This window comes from Aptenodytes patagonicus, chromosome 5 (assembly GCF_965638725.1).
Source record: "Aptenodytes patagonicus chromosome 5, bAptPat1.pri.cur, whole genome shotgun sequence".
Lineage (NCBI taxonomy): Eukaryota > Metazoa > Chordata > Aves > Sphenisciformes > Spheniscidae > Aptenodytes > Aptenodytes patagonicus.
In genome coordinates, this window is record NC_134953.1 from 3,398,925 (window position 1) to 3,421,761 (window position 22,837).

Sequence of the window (22,837 nt, forward strand, 5' to 3'; positions counted from 1 at the left end):
TCTGAGATCCCCTCTCATAAATACATTATTATTATTGTTAGAACAGATTTTTTTTTTTCTTAGAGATCAGCATAGCTACATTTAATAAAAGTCAACTATGAGCAAATGCAGAACAACAGACTAGGCTAAGCAAATCACTCCTTTTTAACTGTTTATTTTAGATGTTAGCTAGAGCCCACTTATTCTCACTTATCTCATTGGGTTTGCATTTGGCTAAGGATCCCACCTACTCAGAGAGCATTTTGACTCTATCTATAGAAGACTACACCATACTGAAAGTGTTTCTTCCTTTTGATGTGAGATATGGCAACAATAACACTTCAGTTCTAAAATATAACAAGATGGCAATATAAAACATAGTAGTTACTAAAATTCCCGGTGACAACTGACTATGAAGTTAAGCTAAAAAGGTTTAAATGGGGCTGTCATAATGGCAGTTTTTGGCCTAATGAGTGTCCCAAATTCAAACCTGATTCAACTCACTGCAGGACAAAAATAAAGAATTATGAACTAGAGTAACTGGCTTGTTAGGGTGTCTCACGTACAGCCCTGCCCTGCTGTCAGATATGTCCCTGTTATTCAGGGACATATCTTGGCTATATTTGGAGATACGCTTTCAAATCACCTAGAAAAATAAAAGTTTCCATCCCTTCCTCTTTAACACTAAAGTCTAATAGATTTCACTGTCAGAAAATCATTGAAAATGATCACGCACACACAACCAATGGCACAATCAAGGATATCAGGTACTTTCTGAAATTTAAAATAAGACTTGTTAAGTGTATTTCCTTATTATTTTTTGAACGTTCATCATAACGCACCTCTCGCTTCTCATCTGTACCTCTTCACCATGTTTTTATTTCACAAATAAGAAAACCTGAGCTTGAGGAAAAGAAGTGACCACTTCTGGCCTCCTAACTTCCAGTAAGCAATAATCTATGGTCTGTTACTTTCACTGAGGTTTGAACAACTTTTGGGGATGAATTGCAGACTAATAAGCAAGCTGAAACTGTGAAAATGAAGTCATTCTCTAGCAGTTGTCTATTATAACAGCTCTACACTGTCAAAGTCACCCTTTTTCTGGTGGAAGTGGAAAGGCAAGGTAATTTCATTCAGTTGTCACAACAAAGGGCAGAGCTCCAAAGACGACGGTGCAGCACAGAAGTTTATTCAAGCCTGAGCACTGTCTTCACACAAGGTATCTCCATCTATGCGATATGCTTTTTCAATACCTAGCAGGAAAAGTTATTTTGTCCTGTAATGTAGGAAATCATTATAGATGTCAACAAAGACATGAAATAATGTTGAACCTCTGATACTACATTTGGGGTTTTGGGTTTCTTGGGTTTGTTTACATCAACTTATTTTCCATAACTACCACCGAAATTGCTTATCACATATATTTAATCTAATATCCTCCTATTTCCTTTATTTACGTGTTTTGATTATCCCAACCTTTGTTTATGCAGAGCTGAACTGAACTTAGACGCTTTTAATTACCTCTTTGCCAATGCAGAGTTGGACCAATATCTGGTGATAATTAGAAGAGCTTCATTATGTTTGGACTCTAAATTCTTTAACAAGCTTTAATTACTAGTTCTCAAATAAAACATTCAGTCTAGTGCCTGTCTGTAGTCTATCCTGCTTCTTGCTGTGATTCTTACAGAACTGCAGAGCAGCCTTCAGCTCCCACTGAATACTCGGTTACATATGAGAGGAGTTCCTCAGATTCTATTTCATTACACAAAATATAGTAAATTTATTTTTAAGTAGTATTTGTTAAGGAAAAAGTCCAAGAGTCTATGCTGTCCTATAGATTGCATTGTCATAAACAGGATTACAAACCTGAAAAAAATATTGAGAGTGTTAGAATGTTAAGGGATGGTTGAAAAATAATCTCTAATTAAATAATTCAAATGTATTTAATTAATTAGATATAATCTTACAGTATCTTCATAAAATCATTTAAAAAAATAAGCTCCCTAATAAACCCACGCTGCTTTTAAACAGACAACATTCTCACAGTATGCAAATAGAACATCTCACAAGAATTATTAATCTTTTTATCACCTAACATACCTCATCCTCACTGTAGGACTCTACCCACAATAATCTCTCTACAGTAAGGACTTTTAGCTTAGGCCTGTCCAATACACTTCCTTTTCTACAGGTACATCACTCACCAGCCAGGATCCTTGTTAAAATCAGGGATAAATGTATTTTCATTATTATCAAACTTGAATAAATACCTGTTCACGTTTCCAAAATAAGCACTGTAAACAAACCGGGAATGAGGAGCCGTTACTCAGTAGCTCCTCAAACTGTGTATGTTCACATTTATAGATGCACCTTACAGCAGCGAAGCTGTGGCTGGCTACAAACCCCCTACATCTGCCAAGGTAATGGAGGACAGCTTTCCAAAGGTATGTAAACATAAGGTGTAATCAAGCCTTGTAGCATACCAAATTACTGAAATTCAGTAGATGCAATCTCCCATAAAATACCACCACCAGACTCTTCTTTCTTCCCCTCTTAAACGTATCACACACTAACATTTCAGCTTCATATATTCAGATTAAATCCAGCCATCCAAGAATAAAACCTGGAAGAATTCCCTACTGCAGGCAGATATCTCTAAAACCAATTTAAAATATTAAGTTACTATTCTTGCTTTTCATTTAGGACTAAGTAAGCCTCTGTAATGAATGTGCTCCAGATATGAAAAGGTATTAGAAACACTTCTTTCCCTCTGTGCTTTTGTGGAGAACAAGGCAGGATATTTAATGCTGACAGAGCCAAGGCAAAGGCTGTGTCTTCCCAGATCAGGCCGAACCACGCTGAAGAGCTTCTTGTGCAAAAACGCAGGATGGGTACAGCTCACCCCATCATCTCCACTGCCCGTCCACCACCCTTCTTCTCTAAGGCAAGGTGACAGCAGTCACCAAATGGCAAACGTTCACTTTCCCCAGTACAAATGAGCCTTTGGACTGTAAATCCCATGACTCTAAAAGTATCCTGTGAATGCTGCATTTTCTGTGTTATTTTTATTATCATTATGAGCATCAAAGTCATCATCTTCACAGCTCAGAAGGGGATTAGTTGAGGCAAAGGTGCAACCTCCTAGCAGAGCAGCTTTGGTAGGAAGAGCGCCGATGTGCGCTATGAAAACCTGTTGCCGAAGTACATGGTTGCAGAAGTTTAGTAGCAGATTGCATCATTTCTACATTGCTTTGAGATAATCAGTGAATTTAAAAGTGTGTATGTGTTAAACTCAGAAACAGCATTCAATGAGTATTTTCACCTCTTAGATACTACAATTTATAAATTGTTTTAGTTTGCAACCTGTATTTTTCTGACTAACATTTTTGATTGATGGGAACTAATTACAATCGACTTTATTACATTGAGATACAGCCTTATAAATAAGCAGCTGACCCTGTGAAATGTACGGTATGCACTATTAACGTAAGTTATAAAATAAAGATTGAAATCTAAAAGCAAAAGAAACTCAAACTGCTTAAGGAAAAAGTCATTACTGTATGTATTTATGCATGGCATTTTGGCTTTTTAGTTATTTAAAAAAAAAAAAATTGAGAGGATTGAACTTTAATGCTATGACCCTTATGTAGTTGGGCCAGATTTCAGGCTACAGACTAATGTGGTTTAGCTACTTATGAAATAATTATAAAACTACCGCTACTTTTCTAAATCGGGAGCACCGACGCTCATCAGAATAATCCCCTCAGTTAAGTTCCTGAACCCACGGCCCACTGAACCCTGGCAGTGCAAAGTCTTCATATTTGATACTGTTAAATGGCAGGAAAATGACCGTACCATTTCAGTGCATTTTTCTTATCTCTACGTTTCAAACAAAAACCCTGCTTCCCTTTTGTAAAGTCACCGACAGATTGAACAAGAAAATTAATTTCCTCTCCACACAACACTGCTCTTAAAAAAAACACTAGCAAAGCACACCCCTTTGGTAGACAATTAATAGATTGGTTTTAGCAAGTATTACACAAGTCAAAACTTCTGGGATAGCTTAGTACTATTTTAATGATAACCTTCTGACTAACTACTTGTACTGCAATTCACCAGGGGGAGAGGAAACAAGGGTTCCCTACATCTTTTTTTAATATTCGACAGTATTACTCAGCCACTGAGAAGGTTAGCTAGCTACAACTCTCAGCCACTCTAAGCACACTATTGGAAATGCTATTTTATTATGCATTAAACTGGGAGATGTAAGTAAACGTTAGCATTGCACAACGCAGCACAATTTTGCAGGTTAGCAACACTTTTGGTACCAAGTTTTTTGTTTTTGTTAAAATCCTGATTACATTTAGAAGCAGCACAGCAACTGCAGGCTAGATCATATGTTTTCTACCTTCCTTGCCAACCACATTAGAAAAAAACCCCTTATCATCGCAGCAAAAACAGACCACCAAAGCCCTTCCAAGAGAATAACCACATCTTATCTCAAATGCTTGCTTTACAAGTTCTGACATCAGTGAGAATAATCAGATCTGGAAAAGAGGCTATTTGCTATTAATACTAATTTAATGGTTTGCTGTTACACAGTGCTATAGCCCCTCTATCTGGTAACAACCAGCAATCAAGGTTCCTACTGAACTAGAATCTTGAACTTTAACAGTAATGATGCTGTGAAATGACCAATGTGAAGATAATTTCATAGTTTTGGTTTCAGAAAATAACTAAATCTTAAAATACAACTTGCCATCTCTAATGTTTTTGGAAACATTTTCTATCTATAAGCTTCGGGAAGAAGTCAGTGTTGGCATGTATCTAGCTGAGGAAGTAATACAGAGAAAAACTGTACAAAACCAGAAGTATTATTTTTCCGGAACAATACCAAAAAAAAATTAAAAATCAGATAAGGAAATCATTTAAAAGCGATGTTCAAAAAAATTCATGACCCACATGCCTTGTGACAGTCTACAGCTAAGCTACTACAGTCCCCCAGAACACAAAGATTTTACTACAGAACATATTTCAGGCAAAGAATAAACAGGATAATGGTATATTTTTCATGGCAGTGCTAAACACACACAAAAAAGAAAATGAACCAATGGAAACTCAGTTCTAATAAGCACACTTAAACAGTGCTGACAACTTTTAAAAAGCAGCACTTTAAAGCTGACTTACGTTTGTTTACACAGGCATGTTTTGTAAGCATTCACACTGCAATCTAAGACACAGTAACAGATTTAATCACACAGATGTTCCCGTAAGTTGACCCCAATTCTGCAGATGCATAACTCTACAAAAGAGAAAAGGCATCACTCGCACACCCTAAATTGGGCCTGCCCATTTGCAGAATTGGGCCATATAGCAATCTCATTATAAAAACCAAAGACTCTAAACTACTTAATTCAGCACAACTTCTACACGGAATACTATCAGGATGTTTTTTCCTCAGTTCTTTGCTAACAAAGTGTCCTGGTTTCGGCAGGGACAGAGTTAATTTCCTTCCTAGTAGCTGGTACTGTGCTGTGTTTTGGATTTAGGGTGAGAACAATGTTGATAACACACCAATGTTTTAGTTGTTGCTGAGCAGTGCTTACACTAGCCAAGGACTCTTCAGCTTCCCATGCCACACCGACTGAGCAGGCTGGAGGGGCACAAGAAGCTGGGAGGGCACACGGCCGGGACAGCTGACCCCAACTGACCCAAGGGATATCCCACACCATATGGCGTCACACTCAGCACAGAAAGCTGGGGGAAGAAGAAGGAAGCGGGGATGTTGGGAGCGATGGCGTTTGTCTTCCCAAGTCACCGGGATGCGTGATGGAGCCCTGCTTTCCTGGGGATGGCTGAACACCTGCCTGCCCATGGGAAGCAGTGAATGAATGCCTTGTTTTGCTTTGCTTGCCTGCGCGGCTTTTGCTTTACCTATTAAACTGTCTTGATCTCAACCCATGAGTTTTCTCACTTTTACCCTTCCAATTCTCTCCCCCATCCCACCGGGGGGGAGTGAGCGAGCGGCTGGGTAGGGCTTAGTTGCCAGCTGAGGTTAAACCACGACACAAAGTTACAAAATGCCTCGGTGAAAGGCCTTTTCATACAGATTAAAATACTAATTCTTTTTTGTATGAATTTTTTTGTATACATTTTTGCATACAAAGAGCACCTCCCACATTGCCACTATATATGCATTGCTAATGTGCGTCTTCCCTATGAGCATAAAATACAAGTGGGGGTGCAGGGATGGGACACAACTGTAGAGCCCTCAGAATTGCCACGAGATTAATTCAAATTTTAAAAGGAAAAGAAAAGCCATAAAACCAAAAAGTAACAAACAAAAAGGAGATGTTAAAGCAGAAAGAGGAGACTTTGCACGTTGTTGGGCTTATTTTACAGGGACTAAAGCAGGAATTTATTCAGGTATTTCAGGCCAAAGTTTCACTTCATCGTTTTACCCAGTTATGTTTTTATTGGACAGTGAGCCTCTCCCATTCTACCTGAGCTTTTCCCAAAGGCTTAATTCTTGCAGAAATACAAAAATCAAACTACTCTGAGGAAAAAACATAAATCAATTTGGACTTAAAAATCAATTGCTAAACATGATATGAAGTGAATTATCTTTGAAGCTGAATAGTTTGTCTCCTACAGTCAGCAGTCAGCAGAACTACACCACAAAGAAAGAAAAAAATCAGGAGCAATATGTTGTAAAAAAGACCTGGAAGTCAAGGAATCCTCCTACTTACATGCTACATAAGAAACACAGCTTTGGAAATGCAGAATACTGCCCTTGGAGGACAGAAAAGATGGAATACTGGAAGAATTTTGTAGGCTTTACTTATTTTATCTAATTTGTAAATATTACTAGAATAATATTGAGCACATTGATAAAGTTTCAGAAACAAACATTTAAACAGTTAGCAATAAGCGTTCAGTAAATGTATTTTTCCTTGCTATCACCAAATTTCACCAGGAAGAGTTGATCCAATTAGGTATTTCTTCTGCGAAAAGGACACTGAAATCTATCAATGCAGTTGCTATTTTAATTTTCCTCGTGGCTGCTTTATTCATTTTTCTCCTCTTGAATGCATTTTACCAAGGGGCCCCAGAAACTCATGTGATAAAAAGTAAAAACCCAGTCAAAAACCCAGTTGCATGTGCATTTACTTTCTCTCTGTGTTACCTAGAAGCCATTTGAATGCTCATCCTGTCTTGTCCTGGTCAGAAGTACCCTGGCCTGGCAAGCCCATCTGCTCAGCCCTCACAGGGAGCTACTTTCCTCCACTGAAGATGTACTTTACTCAGTGGAGTGGCTTGAGATTAGGTATGAAGGGGAAGGTAAAAGTATGAAAGCAGGTTTAAGAGCTGTCCGCCTTGGAAGTTCAGTTCTGAGCAACGAGAAAACACAGCCCCAGTTTTGATCTGGAGCACAGCCACCTTATTAAATGACACTTCCAACCCTCACCATATCGATCCAAGAACTAAGTCCCTTAGAGTAAGAAATCATCTCCATAACACAAAGTATCCTGTTGTTTTTCCTAACTGTGTTTTGTCTACTCTTGTAATGCAAAAAAAATGTATCTATGCTTAATAGTAACAGTGACAACAAACCCCTTCCACACAGCAGAACCTGAAAGAGACTTTGGAATTAAAAAAGATGCCCTTTAACTTGGCGTTCAGTCCAGTTAGCTACAAGGAAACCTCCAGGTTCCTTTTCTGAACTACACTGCAAGGACAAGGACTACAACCAAAGTAGCTGTCTTGCTCAGCAAAGACTGGTCCTGAAGCTACTACAGGCTTTGAGGTCCTGATCCTCCTCGAAAACAGGTACTGTGCAAATGCACAAATACCTGCTTGTGTTTTGCGTGTGTGAGCATGTGCACGCACACACGTGCACAGTTAAGATGGGAATATTGCAAACTTGTTCAAACCACAAAGAATCTCAAAAAGAAACCACCAGGCTCAGAGACATCCAAAGTCTCTGGGGTTTATTTATTCATTTATATGTCTGACCGGGTAGTCCCACACAATTTTACTAGGCACCTTTCCTCGTGCGGTTTGTTTCCAAACAAGTCATGGGAGAAATCCACAAAGCCAAACACTAGTATGCTTTAGGTACTTCCTGAAAGCCACATGAGCTATAGAATTTAAAGATAAAGTCAAAGCCAAATCCATTCCAATCCGCGTATTTACTGGGCTTTGCAGGAGGTTTCAAAGCAATGAGTCAGATGATAAATGTACTGCAACACTAGACACAATGCTGTAGATAGAGACAGGTCTTCTGCTTTAATTTTTAATTTCCATTTTAGACAAACCACTGACATTACTTTAGCATAAGACTTTACAATGAATCGATACTTTAATTTAATAACAGTATTCTGTTGTCAACATACAATATATCACAAAATGTCCTTGTATAGATGCTAAAAAAATATGCCAAATAAAATGCAAGGCTTTGCTTTTACCAGTGATCACAGGTTAAATCAATGTAATGAGAATCCTTACAGCCCCCAGAAGAATTTTCTTCGGGGTTAAAAGGCAGCATGGAGTAATTTCAGCCATATCCCTTCCTCTCATCATACCAGTGCTGTGAAGGCTCTCCTAGGTCATGGGATTCCAACAAGCACTTCAATAAAAGGAACATAGAGGAAATATATCTGAACAGAATCAAGGTACATTATCTGTGAGTGGGACTTTTACTCAAACATTCCACTTCCTTATGAACTCAGTGATAACTGCGCTAGTTCCTAACTACAAAGGGGATTATAAATGGAAAATGGAATTAAGTCCAGTGTTATCCAACTTTATTGAAACAGACGAAGCAAGTTATAGCTGTAAAATACAAAAAATAAAATAGAATTACAGTAACTTCCCCTTTAGTGGTGTGACTACAATTCTGTATCTATTACTTTTATCTTGACAGTAGCCTGCCGGTTGACAAGTATTTAAGATGGGAAACACAAATCTAATCATGTCTCTGGTATGTTGACTCATGGTATGTGAATAGAAAGTAAGTGGGAATGAGAAAGAAGCAAACGCTTTTAGAACTCCCAGTTGTTCGCTTCAGGTTTTTTTTTCCAATTCAACAGCTTCTGATGCATTACAATTCGATAAATAACTGACATTAATCTTAGTCAATGCTAAAGGCACGTGCTTTACAGCCATGTGTGCTCCCCTCAATTTCAATGACAGCTCATGATCATAATGCAAAGCATTCGCAGATACACGTCATCTGTTGGCAGAACGTTTTAGAGCTCTGGGAAGAGTAGGTCTGGTTTTACTACAGTTTGGCACCTCCCACAACACCCTCCAGTTGGTGAAAACCCCGCAGTTCCATCTAAGTGTCATCCTTAATGTGAAAAAGATATTTGAGTCAGTGCAAAATAAAACAAACAGCTTTTACCAAAATGTCAGCGTTGGTAACAGTTCAGCTGCCAGATGCTTGTTACTTGAACCCATGCCGTGCATAACAACAGACAGAGATATGACTAGGATAAACGACTGGACCAGAAAAATCTTTAGCAGGAAATCAAAAGTATAGTCAGGCTGCAGTCTGGACTGCAACTGGACTTCACAAGATATATTGATTAAGAGTTCTGTAACATCTCTTTCCTAGGTTACTATGCATTAGCTGAGCCCCACCTGCCTGACCTCAGTTCTCTGCATTAGCCTTTGATCATATGAACACAAGAGAAACCACAGAGCTATTTCATAGCTGAATTCACACAGGAATTCTTATAAGTACAGTATCTCAATTTAAAGATAATAACATTACTGAAGAACCCAGAATACCATGAAAAATGCATATTGGAAAAATCAGGGCATGACTCTTTAGAAATGAAACCAATGGCTTGATAAAAATAAAACCTCACTGGTGTTTTCCAGTCAGTTCGTTGATTTTTCTGATCTACAGGCTGGACTATCCTTCTAAATCAATTATTGATTTTTATGTTGAGCGCTGGATAAAGAGGTTCATGCTGAAAAGCCACATTCCATGCATGATCATGAGAAACACATGCAGGCACAAGACACAGAGAGAGATTTGATGAGTAAGTGGCTTTTGCTTAGTCAGAACCTGAAGGATCTTCATCAGGAACTTTCAAAACACCTAACAGATAGCTTGACTTTGAGTGAAACACAACCAAGAATTATTGTCATTATGCACACCCACAAAAAAGTGAGAGATTTCACAACATTTCCTCAGATGAATACACACACAGAGAAAAGGCTTTACCAACAGTTACTTCAGGTGGGCAATCATCCAGCTTTCTGGAGACATAACTCCTGATTTGCCTTCCATTTTCCCAAGTCACATTTTGAGCCCATTTTAACATGTGTTAAAACAATTAAATAAACTGCAACATGAACTGGTATAAATAAAGACAGTTGCTTCTTTTCTTAAAAGCTGTGAAATGCTAAATAACCTATGACTCCTGCCCACATACGTGCCTTGCCAAGCCAGAGGATCACACAAGGGTGTGCACTATTTTGAAAGCTGGGGCATCAGACTTGTCATGTCAGATTTGTATTCACACGGTACAACAGGATCCATGACTTTCATTTCAAGAGCAGCTGGAGCAACGGGCACAGAAGGAACATGCAGCTCAACCTGGGAAATGAGCATTAATTTGCTTTAAAAAATTCCCTTTCTTCCTCAGAGCTGTTAGTGGCAGATGCGGATACTTGGTTTGGGGTCACACCATGCCAGCAGTTCATGGCAGAAAGATTGCATTTCTTCTTCCTCTCCCCTCCAGTGGATACTGCAGCCTCAGAGAATTTTACATGTATCCTCAAGAGATGCTTATACATATCGGGAAAGCACAGCTGTAGGCTTTAAACAAAATTTCCACATGCCCTACAAATTCAAATCCTTTTTTATGTAATGTATTTAATCTTCCTTTAATGATAATCTCTGCTATCAATGTGCCCAAACAGGGTCAATTTCTGCCAGATTTACACTTCTTGCATTTCATCCTATAACCGAGCTGTATTTAATGAGGGGAAACACCCTGCTGTAAAAGGTATTAGCAGTCTCCCTAACACAGATGATAGTTACGAGACTCTGCAACTGCCAGGAACGTTTCCAGATTGTGGGTTTTCTTCTTCCTTTGTGTGTCTCGCATGGAGGAGAGTCCTGCCAGCTGAACATTATTTATTAATCAGGATATTCTTGCCTTCTATACCTTGTAAGGAGACAGCATAGAGGGGTGGAAATTGCTGTGGATTTCTCTTACATACCCAAAAAGATAGAAAGAGGAGAAAGGAAGAGATTACAAGGGAGCATTTAGACCCCCCACCCAGCAAGCCCAGGCAGCATCTCAGACACACACAGGTCACGGCAGTTTGAAACACCATGTAACACATCGGGTTCACACAAGGCTTGAAAACAGAGACACAGGTTGAAAATCAGGCTCCCTTCCCTGTTTTGTTTTTAAGAAGTGCCCTATACAGCTCCCTACACCTAAGTGAAATGGGTGGGGTTCAGCTCCACAAGCGATTTTCCTTCTGGTAACATCTGACTTCCTTAGGTTGTACCTACAGAGCAAGCAGTCTCAGGCACACCTGTAAGGGACGGTTCTCTCTCGATTACTGTAGCAGACACTGGGGAAGCGAGTTACTGCCTTCTTTGCTCTTCTGATTTAGTGACAGTTTTAGTCGTAATCATTCCCAGCCATCCGCCACCTGCACGCACACCCACCCACCCACCCATACACGTCCAATTTCCTGTTCTCCCGATTTTGTCAATTCACAAGATCAGTTCCCTCTCCATATACTCTCTGCCCCGGGGCTCATCAGCAAATAGATTTAATGGACAAAATAAAGTTCAAACGACTTGCTAACAAAAGCCTCTAGCGGAATAGCCATACATTAGCCTGCGAAAGGGGAGCCCTGGGCTGTGAAAGCAATTCAGGTGGTAGCATTCGATTGAATTGACGTTCCTAGCAGAAGCAACTAAGAGTTAATGGAGGACACACGGGTTCTCATTTCCTATACTGCATCCCAGAAAACACAGATGATGACTATAATACAGTATAATTGAGCATTTCACTAAATAGCACCGCACTGAAGTTCTTCTGGCACAGATTGCATTTGTCCTAGATAACCTTTGCAAGAAGCTGAAAGTTGATGCACCCAGGCCAAATGAATTTTCAGATTTAGCCCGAATCCTTAGGTTTGCGCCTAGGAGGGTGGGAAGAGCCAGCCACCGAGCATCAACCGGGGAACTAGCCCCCTCCTCTGCTTAAAAAAAAATAGTCAGTTACGGCAAGACGGTGCTGTGGCTACACACAGGAGCCGGGAAAGCGTTCGGCTGCGTCTGCATACTCGCGGGGTGCCCTGTGCTCCTGCCCGGTGGGGCTGGCGGCGGCTCTCTCAGGAGCCGGGCGCTGGGACGAGGGAGCATCCTTCCGGAGCCCGCTCTCATCTATTTCAAGGCAGACGACTGTGTGGAAAGCCAAACTCCCTCACCGGCAGAGGCACAGGGACAGGCACAACCCACCCCGCACCTCCCGAGGACCACTCTCCCCGCTGCCCCTTCTGGGAGCTGCTGCTGCCTGGGAGGTCATCACTTGTCCCTCTCGCTCAGGCACCTCCCAGCCTCTCCTAAATGCCTTCCGCAGACCACCCTGCAAGGGGATAAGGGGGGGTCTGCATCCTTCCTAGAAACCACAGCGAAATCCAGTCACCTCAAATGGCTGCTCCTGCTTCACTATCCATCGCACAAGCGGGGAACTTGCCGGGGGAGGGGGGCGCAAGCGGGGGAGGGAGAAAAGAAGCGCAAACTTCGGAGCTCTCCGGCCTCCTGCAGGGCAGCAACGGCCGGGAGCCCCGCGTCTCCCGGAGACGCGGCGGCAGCCTCCAAGCGAAGCATCTCCCCGGCCCGACCCCGCCGGCGCTCGGCAAACACCGGGTTTTGGACGGGGAGACGCGAGCAAGCGGGCGCCCCGAGGGCGCGGGGCGGCTGGCTTCACTTACGGATTTTGGGGGTCGTGCTGGCCTCCGGCGTGGTGGTGGTAGACTCCTGGAAGGGAGACAAGGTCCAGGACGGCGCCGAGTCGTGGACGTAGATCTTGTAGGAGGAGGTAGCGTGTGCCGCAGTGGGCCAGGCGGGCAGCGGCGGGGTGCTGGGGGCGGCGGGCGGCGGCCGGGCGCCGCGGCCGGCGGTGCCGGGGGGGCCGCTGGCGGGCGGCGCCGTGTGGGGCGCGGCGGGGTGCCGCGCCGCGGTGGGCCGCGGGCCGCTGCGCGCCGGTCCGCGGGTGCCGGGGGGCCGCGGGGGGGCCCGGCTCATCGTGGTGAGGCGGGGGCTGACGCGGCTGGGTGGCCGCGGCGTGGCGGCGGCGGTGGTCTCCGCGCCGCGGGGGGGGGCGGTGGGCTTGGAGAGGAAGAAGGGGTCCTGCCCCACGCCCTTGGCGTCCATCAGCTCGGTGGGGACGTACTCCTTGACGGAGCCCACCACGATCCACTTGAGCAGCATGAGGCTGAGCCCCAGGCCGATGAAGCCGATGAAGAGGGGCACCACGCACAGCCACGTCTGCTGCCGGTTCCAGACGATGCAGTCGCTGCAGCGCAGCTCCCGCGGCGGCCCCCCGGCCCCATCCCCGCCCGGGCCCCCCGCCGCCGCCGCCGCCGCCGCCTCCGCCGCCCCGGGCGCCGCGGCGCCGGCAGCCCCCTCGCTCATCCTAGGGGCCGTCCGCAGCGCCGCCGCGGCCCCGGGGCATCAGCGCGCCGCGGCTGCCGGCGGCATGCGGCGGAGGGGGGCGGAGGAGAGCGGAGCGGGGCGGAGGGGAGCGCCGCGCGGCGGAGCGGGCGGCGGGAGCGCCCCGCTCAGTCACGCCGTCGGCGTGGCATGCCCCGCGCCGCGCAGCCTCCCGCGGCCGCGGAGTCAGCGGGACGGCCGCGCCATCCGCCGGGCGCCCTCCTCTTGCGCCGCCCGCTTCAGCCTCTTCGCTCTCCTTCTTCTCCCTCCGCTCTCAGGTTTTTCTTTTTTTTTTTTTTTTTTTTTTTTGTTTTCCGGGTAGTGAGTCGCAAGAATCAGCCTCCTCGATTTTTTTTTTTATTCCAAGCGTGCGGCTCCGGCGGCGGGCAGGCACATTCCTTCACATTCACGCTCCTTCTCGCCTCTCCTCTTTTTCCTCTCCCCTCGGGGCTGGGGGATCTTTTCTTTCCGTCTTTCCTTCCGTCTTCCTTCCTTCCTTCCTTCCTTTCCTCCGCTCCCTCCCCCGCCCGCTCGGCTCCTGCCTATGCCCGGCCGCGGCGCAGCAGCATCCCCCGGCTGCTCCGCGGGGAGGCGGCGGCGCGGCGCAGCGCACCCGCCACTCCGCTGCCAACCCGCGGCCGGCGCCGGGCCAGGGAGGCCGATCCGCGGGCGGGGCCCGGGGGCAGGAGGCACGGCTCCGCGCAGCTCCTCCGCGTCCGCGCTAAGTCCGGCCCGGCATCAAAACTCCGGCGAGGGTTCCCGGGGGGGAAAAAAAAAAAATCCACACGCACACACAAAAAAAATTAAGATGAAACCCTGGACGGGGGGGCGGCGATGACCCAGTCGGCAAAAAAATACGGATCCGGCAAATAAATAGGCACGCAGAAGGCAGCTCCTGCCAAGCTTGCAGCTTCTGTTCAATTGTGTATTCCTATCGCAGCGCACGGGAGGCAGGCTAGCGCGCAGAAAGTGAGGCGCCTCCCACCAAAGCCTAATGGTGGTTTCTTAATGCGCACAAGATAAATAAATGATCCAGGCGAACCCCTCGGGAGGGTGTATGCTACGGCAAGCGGAGCCTAGGAAAGGAAAGGAAAGAAAAAGAAAAAAGAAGGGGGGGGGGGGGGCGGCTGAACCCGTCCTGTGGTAGCAATCCAAGAGGCTGCTGCTCTATGTCAAAAAAGACGTGCGGAGGGAGCGGCGAGGGGAGTGCGTCTGCATGAGGGAGGTGGAGACACCTCCCGAGAGGATTCCCGGCGAAAGACCAGAGCTCAGGACGGGAAGATGTTTTCTGACGCTGATGCTATCCGATAACTAACGATAAGCAGCATTTTGTTGTTGTTTCTAAAAGGGATTCCCTAAAGGAAAACAAAAACCACCAGACACCTGCCACCAAAGGACAGTCCTTTTCGGCAGCCGGGGGGGCAACTGGTGGCGCTGGCACATACTGAGGTTGCAGCTCTCAGGACGTTGCCAGACAAGTTTTGGTATTGAAACTGCTCCAGCTTTTTGATCTACTCCAGAGCTGAACTCCAAGTTCAATGTGGTCAACAGCGTGTGCTTTCCATTCACTTACTGGACAAAACATTTAAACAGCCAGGGTGGTCACTGAAGGGTTAACGGCAGTGTACCGAAGGGTGGGTTTATCGCCATTGTCAAAACTTTAGAAAACGGTCTGTGAAATTATATATGTACTGATGTTTTCATCCCTTTCTTCTGAGCTGTTACTTCATTGGTGTCGTTTCCTGGTATTGACACTAAGTGTAATTTCCTTAGTGATGTAGTTAAAAGTATATTAATATTCATACAGAATGAGCAGAAAAGTTGGAAACAAACTGTGAAATACATTTGTTCTGTATATACACAAATATAGAAAATAAACTATTGCAACTGAAACGTATCTGCTTGAATTTTTCTTCAGAATGAATGTTAATACCATTTATAATATGACATCAAAATTACATTAACTAGACATCTAGATTATTGTCCCTTCAAGCGATCCAACTGGAGTTCGGCAGCTTCTCTGAGATAGGTGTATGCTAACAGCTATCAGGAAAATCTGTGGAAGTGGCTTATCAGCTAAGTGTACTGTTTAAACACTTTCTCATAAAAAAGCACTTTGGCACTGGAAAACATGAATATATGGGTTTCTAATCCTTCAATGAAGAGGCGAAAGGATTAGGAGAAAGCATTTAGAAACAGCCACATGAGCATTGCCCGGTACACAAATGGATGCCCAGTAAAGCAGGCAAATGAGCAAGACAGGGAAGTCTTGGGAATCTGGGGAGGCTTTGTCACTGATTTTATGGAATCCTGGATTCCATATGGAAATCTAGAACCAGGTGGTTTCTGTTGTGAGTGCCTGTCCTGCACAGTCCTCACCTTCCTTGCAAACTGTGAATACCTTTGTCCTGCTCTGGGCTTTGCGTTGCCTGTACAAATGTTCTTTTCTCTTGCCTTTTCTGCAACCATATTGCTGTTTGCTAAGCTCGATATGAATCACTCTTTGTATTCATTCTCAAACAATTTGTACATGCTTCTTGGGAGAACAGAACACAACAAAAATGTTTACAACCCTCACAAAACAGAGAGCTTTTATTTTTCTCACGACTATGTCCTGAAGTCTTTCAGTGTTTCATCTGTCTCAACTGCACTTCTTCCCCCCAGTAAGATTTTCAAGCTGTCAGCTCCTAAAATTTGTAATGGTTCTAATGGAAGACATCAGGATGTGATACCATTAAGATGACTCAAGTGTAGCCATTTCACTGTTTAATATTGAAAGGCTTCCTGTATTACGAGTAAAGATTTTCAGGCATGTTTTCTTACAATTTCCCATTCTTATCATTGAGGGTTGACAAACTATTCTTGAAATTGATTGTGGAATGCTTTCAATATGCCTCACTTATGTGAATTACTTAAAAACAGGTATTCCCCTGATAAGTTAATGAAGATCTTACCATTGACTGTTATCCTCTTTGAAGAAAGTTCTTTGGTCTAAAAATATGAAAGGCATGGATCTTGATACAGGAAGCTCAAAGCAGCTTTCCCTTAACCCCACAGTAAATGCAAATGTATTTCAAATAGGTTATCCTTCAGTTAAAAAAAAAAAAAAAAAGCCATGCACCTAGACAGACATCTGAGTGCAGGCAATGTATGGAAACCTCTTCCTGTAATAATTTAGTCATGAGTTAAAATGTTATGATGCGTACAAAAACATAGTCTCTGAATGCTTCTAGATTATGTCTCTGTCCTCAAAAATTAATATTCAAATCATAAGCAGTTTCTCAAATCAGCCCACTCTTGTTAAACTGAATCTGTTCAGTGCATTAATTCTAATTTACGTAGGTATTTGGTAAATTTCACTTGCATTTCTTCCTACTCATTCTGTATCACAGCCCAACTCTTCTATTTTTTCTGGAAATATGTTTATCATGATCAGAAAACAACATATAATTTATTTTTCTTGACTTACTTTTCTTCATAATATGCAAAGAAAACCTTAGTATCTCCTTGAGGACATCTGTGACTGGGATGGAATAAAATTATTTATCTATGGTGGAGTCAGAAGTGGTATTTTCTTAAGGACTGGTGTGACACACGCGTAATGGATAGATACACCGTTTATGCATAGATTGCTTTGTTTGTCCCAGGGGAGTTACATTTTGGCTGTGCAGTAGGTATGCCACAGCTACCAGTTCTGTTACAAGGGTGCTGCTCCTGACTGGCTTCACACATGCCTCCATACAGCAGAACCACGTACAGCCACATAGTCTTCAAATAGTGAAAAGTAATAAATGAGTTAAAGGAGTTAGATTTGCTTTAACTGTTATCATGGAATCGGTCCTAGAAATCTCGGGATAACTATCCTCAGAATAGCCAACAAAAGAAACAGAAATTCAAAATTGGAAAATAAGACCCTTTTGGAGCCATGTCCATTTCAGCACCAAAACAATATGCATGTGAAGTGCCCATATTCCAATCCCACATACACATGCAGGCAGAAGCCTTTCTTTCCTCCCCAACTTTACAAAATATCTGAGGACATTAATTGTTAATTCATGTAAATATTATCTGAAGCTGTGAGCCACAAAACCTCTATACTTTGCTTTATGGTGTGATCAGCCACTGATCACATAAACAGTCTCTCGAAATTGTGAGTTCCTCCAGCACCCACCTCGCTTGCTGTGTTCTGGCAGTTTGGCAATTGGATGTGGCAAACAAAACAGAACTTCACAAGCAAAGGATGCTGGAATTGGGGCTGGTTATATCAATAGGTGTTACGCTGCTGGGCTCTTTTCCCAAACTAGGGCATTTGAATATTCTTTACTTCGTTCTTCCTCTTAGCTTTTATCCCCAGCTCAGCTACAACATCTGTGTCCCTATCGGTTGGTTCACAGTCAGGGAAAACCTTGCTTTTTGTCTGAGGTCGGCATGTAACTCTATTCGTTCTTCCATGTGAAACATATAAATAGCGTTGCACTGATCCCATTAACCAGTGCTCAGAACTAAGGTACTCTTTCCCACTCTGATTGCTAAAATAGCCATTAGGCAAGACAAACAGACTAAGCTTTTTTCAGCTAACATGTTGTCAAGAGACTTGGGCTATATACTTGTGCGTAATGTAGAGCCCGAAGTATTTCTCCTTGTATTTTTACACAGGATGTTATGAATGCTCCTGGTAGCCGGGAGGAATGGCACAAGTCGCAACGAGTGAGAAATCCACCGCAGAGTTCAAAAGCATGGCAGCCATTTGAGGCATTAGCAAGCTGCCAGTTAGCATTATGTCAGCCTCGGACAGGTGTGAGATGAGTGACAGTTAATTCTGGAATGAGGAGAAGAGTCTGCTCTCTCTCACTGCAGTATAAACTCTGAATAACAATCCCATGGCTAAATTAATTGGATAAAATACACCTATCCTTTCACAGAGTGCAAGTATGCCGATTCCTCCTCAACAGTCAGCATGTTCTCAGTTTTTCAAATCATGTGTAGCCTATTTGCAAATGCCAGGGCTGCCACTAAATATTTAGAATTACACTTGAATGTACGCCAATGAATATATACAATTCAAATATTCATCTTGGTGTGGTTCATAATGATTAATTGAAATACGTCATGACATTAGCAAAAGATCCCACACCCCAAATCCTACAAAACATGTTTCAATCAGGAAATATTAATAAACTGAATACTTTCCTTGGAGGAATTTGTTACTAAATAACTGAAATCCTAAAGGCCTTACTTTTTATCAAGCCAAATTCTCAATATTCTCCACTTTTAGCTGGCTGTAAATTCTAAGGATTTAAGCAGGAGAAATTCTGTTTGGCAAGAGTAAAATCAAAGTAATTTTTTAATTCTGATTTTAGTGGTATTGTATCAGTCCCTTAAGAACACACTTAATAATGATTTCAGACTGAGAAATATAGTGACTAGTCTTAACAGTGCCCTTGCGATATACTGAAGACACTGCAACATAACAGAAATGCATATATTACTCTTCAAGCCTTTGTAACCCCTGAGATTTTTATCAGGAACATAAATTTAGGATGCCAGAGGAAGAAATATTTGAAAGCAAATATGGAAAATGCCATCAAAAGGGCTTGCTCCAAAGCACGATGAAGTCAGCAGAAATCTTTCAGCATATTGCACTCTATCTTGGACTAAGCCCTAAACCAAAATTCAAATCATTCCAAGATTTAGGACAAAATGATGACAACAGCAAGTGAGAAAGCCTATGAAGCAATCAGTCATCAACAGAGAAGAAAGTTAAAATTATTTGCTATTATGACTCACTTCCAATTTTTTTCCTGAATATCTACACTTTTTCCATCCCAATTAGTACACCCGATCCCAATTAATAAGGCAGAAAGGGAATATATACTATATTTCAGACTTTGGCATCTTTCCTTTTTCTTTTCAACATTGTTTGCTGTCCCATGTAACTTCTGCCCAGTGCAGAGAGCACTGCTGCTGCGTGTTGCTTGGTGAATGATCTGGCTGTGGATATTGTCACATGACATGAGACTAGACACATTTTGGAAATGCTCGCACTTTTACCAGTCTGTCGCAAGGCATAATGAATAAAGATTTAAATACCTTTAGTTCTGCTGTCCACTGTAGAAGCTTTAGTCTTTGCAGAGAGGTCACAAAGAAACTATTGTTTCTGCAGTGATTTCCATATGCTACCAAAGGGGCAAAGAGGGTAAGTTATAAACTCTTAAAATGTACCTGAAAGGTGGGTGCTTGTCTGGGTCCTCCTCTCCCCAGTAGCCCAAGGGATGAGCAGGGATGTGTGCCAGCAGCCTCCAGGTGATGGGTGCTCCAGCAGTTGCTCTGCTGCAGAGGCACAACCCTGGAAACTCCTCCACCAACAGGTCTGAAGCGTCCAACATCGTCTTTCTGAGTTTCCCCTGGAAATTAACCCAAAGTAACAGAGACTGTCAAAATTAAGAAGAGCATGAGGCATCCAGATACTGAATTAGTTTCACCTATTTCAGTTTCAGAGATGAATGCTCTTTAAAATGGTAAATCTGCAAGGGTAACAACACGGGGCAAATAGTGCACCTCCAGATGACTTTGAACTAAGCCATAAATCGTTGCCTTCTCTAAAACTACAGTTATTTACTAGTACTGATTTTTTTTTCAGTCTTGATTAGTTTTGATGGTAGATAAAATTACCTTCTGTCACAGCCTTTGGAAAAATAGTACATTCATCATAGCTGTTACATTAAAAAGGGAGATTTTCTATTTAAATAAATGATTTCAATTATTTTGTAAAGTTATTACAGTGATCAAAGACAAAGCAGGGCTATAGAAGCACTGGAAATCTATATTAGAGGGAGGAATAAAATAGCGATGGAAAAAGTAGAACTTAAAATAAATTTAATGCTCTCATGAAGTCCAAAGTTGATAGGAGCAGAGATAGATTAAAACATCCTTATCAGTCCCAGCAGTTAAATTACATCCAAAAGGACGGGCTTCTCTGCCAAGAACAACCGAATAAATGACCGATCAAGCCAAATATTGCTGCCGATTTTAACACCTAGAAAAACAGTGACAAGAGAAACTGCTATGAGCAATTAACTTAATTTTGTGTAGATCCTAGAGAAATGAACTCGGAATTACTATTTTCTTCATAGTACTAGCATTCATCCAGAAATTTATTTTTACCAGGATGTTTTATTGTAGTACAGACTAGGTGCCAAGACTGAGTAAGCCAGTTTAGCTATGGCTTTGCTTTTAAGTCTTGGATAAGTTCTTTTATCACAATTTCCTTATATTCAGAACAATGTTTCCTTACCACTTTTGTTTTTGTGAGTCCCTTCATTTCATTTTGGTAAAGCTCTGTAATGGTGCTTTTCATAGCTCCATTATCAGTGTTTTCTTTGGGCTGTTGTTAGGGGGAGTTGGTCATATTCAGCCTGTGTGAGTTCAACCTGACAGAGTGCTTCTTGTATTTGAAATGTCAAAATCAGCCATTGACATTCAAATCTGTATGTAACAAGTTTGGAAATTCATGTTTTTACCCTTGAATTGTTCAAAGGTAGCAATGCTGAACAACACTGACCCATACTTTCCCTGCTGTAAACAGGCCAGCTCTCCCACAGCTGACAGGAGCTGGTCCCAAATGTTCCAGGACAGAATCCATCCCATGGAGGCCAGATTTCCATACCCTAATGCATCTCTTAAGCAGCATTTTTTCCTGATATGACCTAATTGATATCAAATGTAAGGCAATTGCCTGGGAGAATTATATCAAAAGTAATGAGTGCTATTAATGTGATTTTGGATGTCAGACTCCTACTATTGAGGAGGTTCAGCAGCTTAGCAGGTACCTCTTTAAAAGCTACCCTGAATGTCCAGAACACCAACAGGTAGAACAAGCCAAGGGGAACAGTCTCCTTGTCCTTCCACGTAACACAAAAGGAATTCATTCCACCAAACTTCATGGAAATAGTTTTGTGGAATCTGTCGTTAAAGTTATATTTGAGTGACCCTTTGAAGTAGCAAAAGCCCACAGCATCTCATCATTCTCATAGCTTAATCAGGAAGAAAAGCTGGATCTTTCATCTTTAAAGCTTTGAGACATCCATGAAATCATTCAAATTTTCTGAGCACTTCACCTCTTCGTGGATTTCAACCACGTAGAAAAAATACCTTTTTTTAGATCAACACAGGAGTCAGAATAAACTGTTTCTTAGCACCCCTATGTACCTATGAGGAACTTTACTATACCTAGCCTAAAACAGCATAAAGAGTTACGAAAAGTAAAGCAGATGAGAATGCAGCTTTTATCACTGTTGTGTATTTCAATTTAACTGCGAATGGAGAGACACTAGGGAGAGACAATAAGAAGTAAAACAATGCCTAGAGCGAGATAGCTGCTGAATAAATATTTCAAAGAGAACAAGAGATGGAATGTTAATTGATAAATACCTGCCTGATGTTTTTATATACAGAATCTATTGTATTAAAAGCTGTCATAAAAAAAGATAAAAAAGGGAAGAATGTACTCTGAAAAGCAATAGATTTTGAAAGCAATAGAATTACCAACAATTAGCCCAACTTTCAACCTCAGAGTTTTAAAAATAGTAGACTTTTTTAAAAAAAAACTACGATTCAACCTTAAACTAATTAAGTACCAACGTACAAGTCTATGCTTCCACTTCGTAATGCTGTAGGTGTTAACATTTTTTTGTCCAATGGAAAACTAGAGATGAATTAGTTAACCTAAAATCCCAGTTAGTAATTGTGAATCATAATGCTGTATGTCTGTGTGTACTATGAATACATCAATGCACAGCCCTCATCATGGTAGTTATGCTCTACAGTTCAATAATCAGGGATTTAATATTTAATAAACAATATACCAATATACGATAACAACATACCTTGCATACTCTGATGTTTTAATAATAGTAAGCATGATAAACAGAGCTGTACAGTTTATTGAAAGAGTTTGTTTTCTTTTGTGTTTGGTGGGTTTTTTTATCAGACCAGCTGAGCTAGTTGGCTAAAGAAAACAAGCTTTCAGTCATACAAGGCTTTAAACTCTTTGTTTCCCTACAAAATTACATTTTTAATGTCACTAACAGATCTAAAGGGAGAGTGGCAAAGCTTTTATAAGTATATATGCATGCATGGATATAAATGTAGATACGTATG

General features: G+C 42.3%; 1 protein-coding gene across 4 annotated transcripts in view; it reads right to left on the reverse strand.

Moving 5' to 3' along the window:
- The window catches only part of NRG3 (neuregulin 3), a 427,079-nt gene extending 413,419 nt beyond the window's left edge, over window positions 1-13,660 (reverse strand). For all 4 annotated transcript variants that reach the window (XM_076338348.1, XM_076338347.1, XM_076338349.1 and 1 more), the window contains exon 1: window positions 12,958-13,660. In XM_076338348.1, coding sequence (XP_076194463.1) covers window positions 12,958-13,660 — 703 coding nt within the window. The remainder of the gene's footprint in view (window positions 1-12,957) is intronic.
- Between the last annotated feature and the right edge of the window lie 9,177 nt (window positions 13,661-22,837).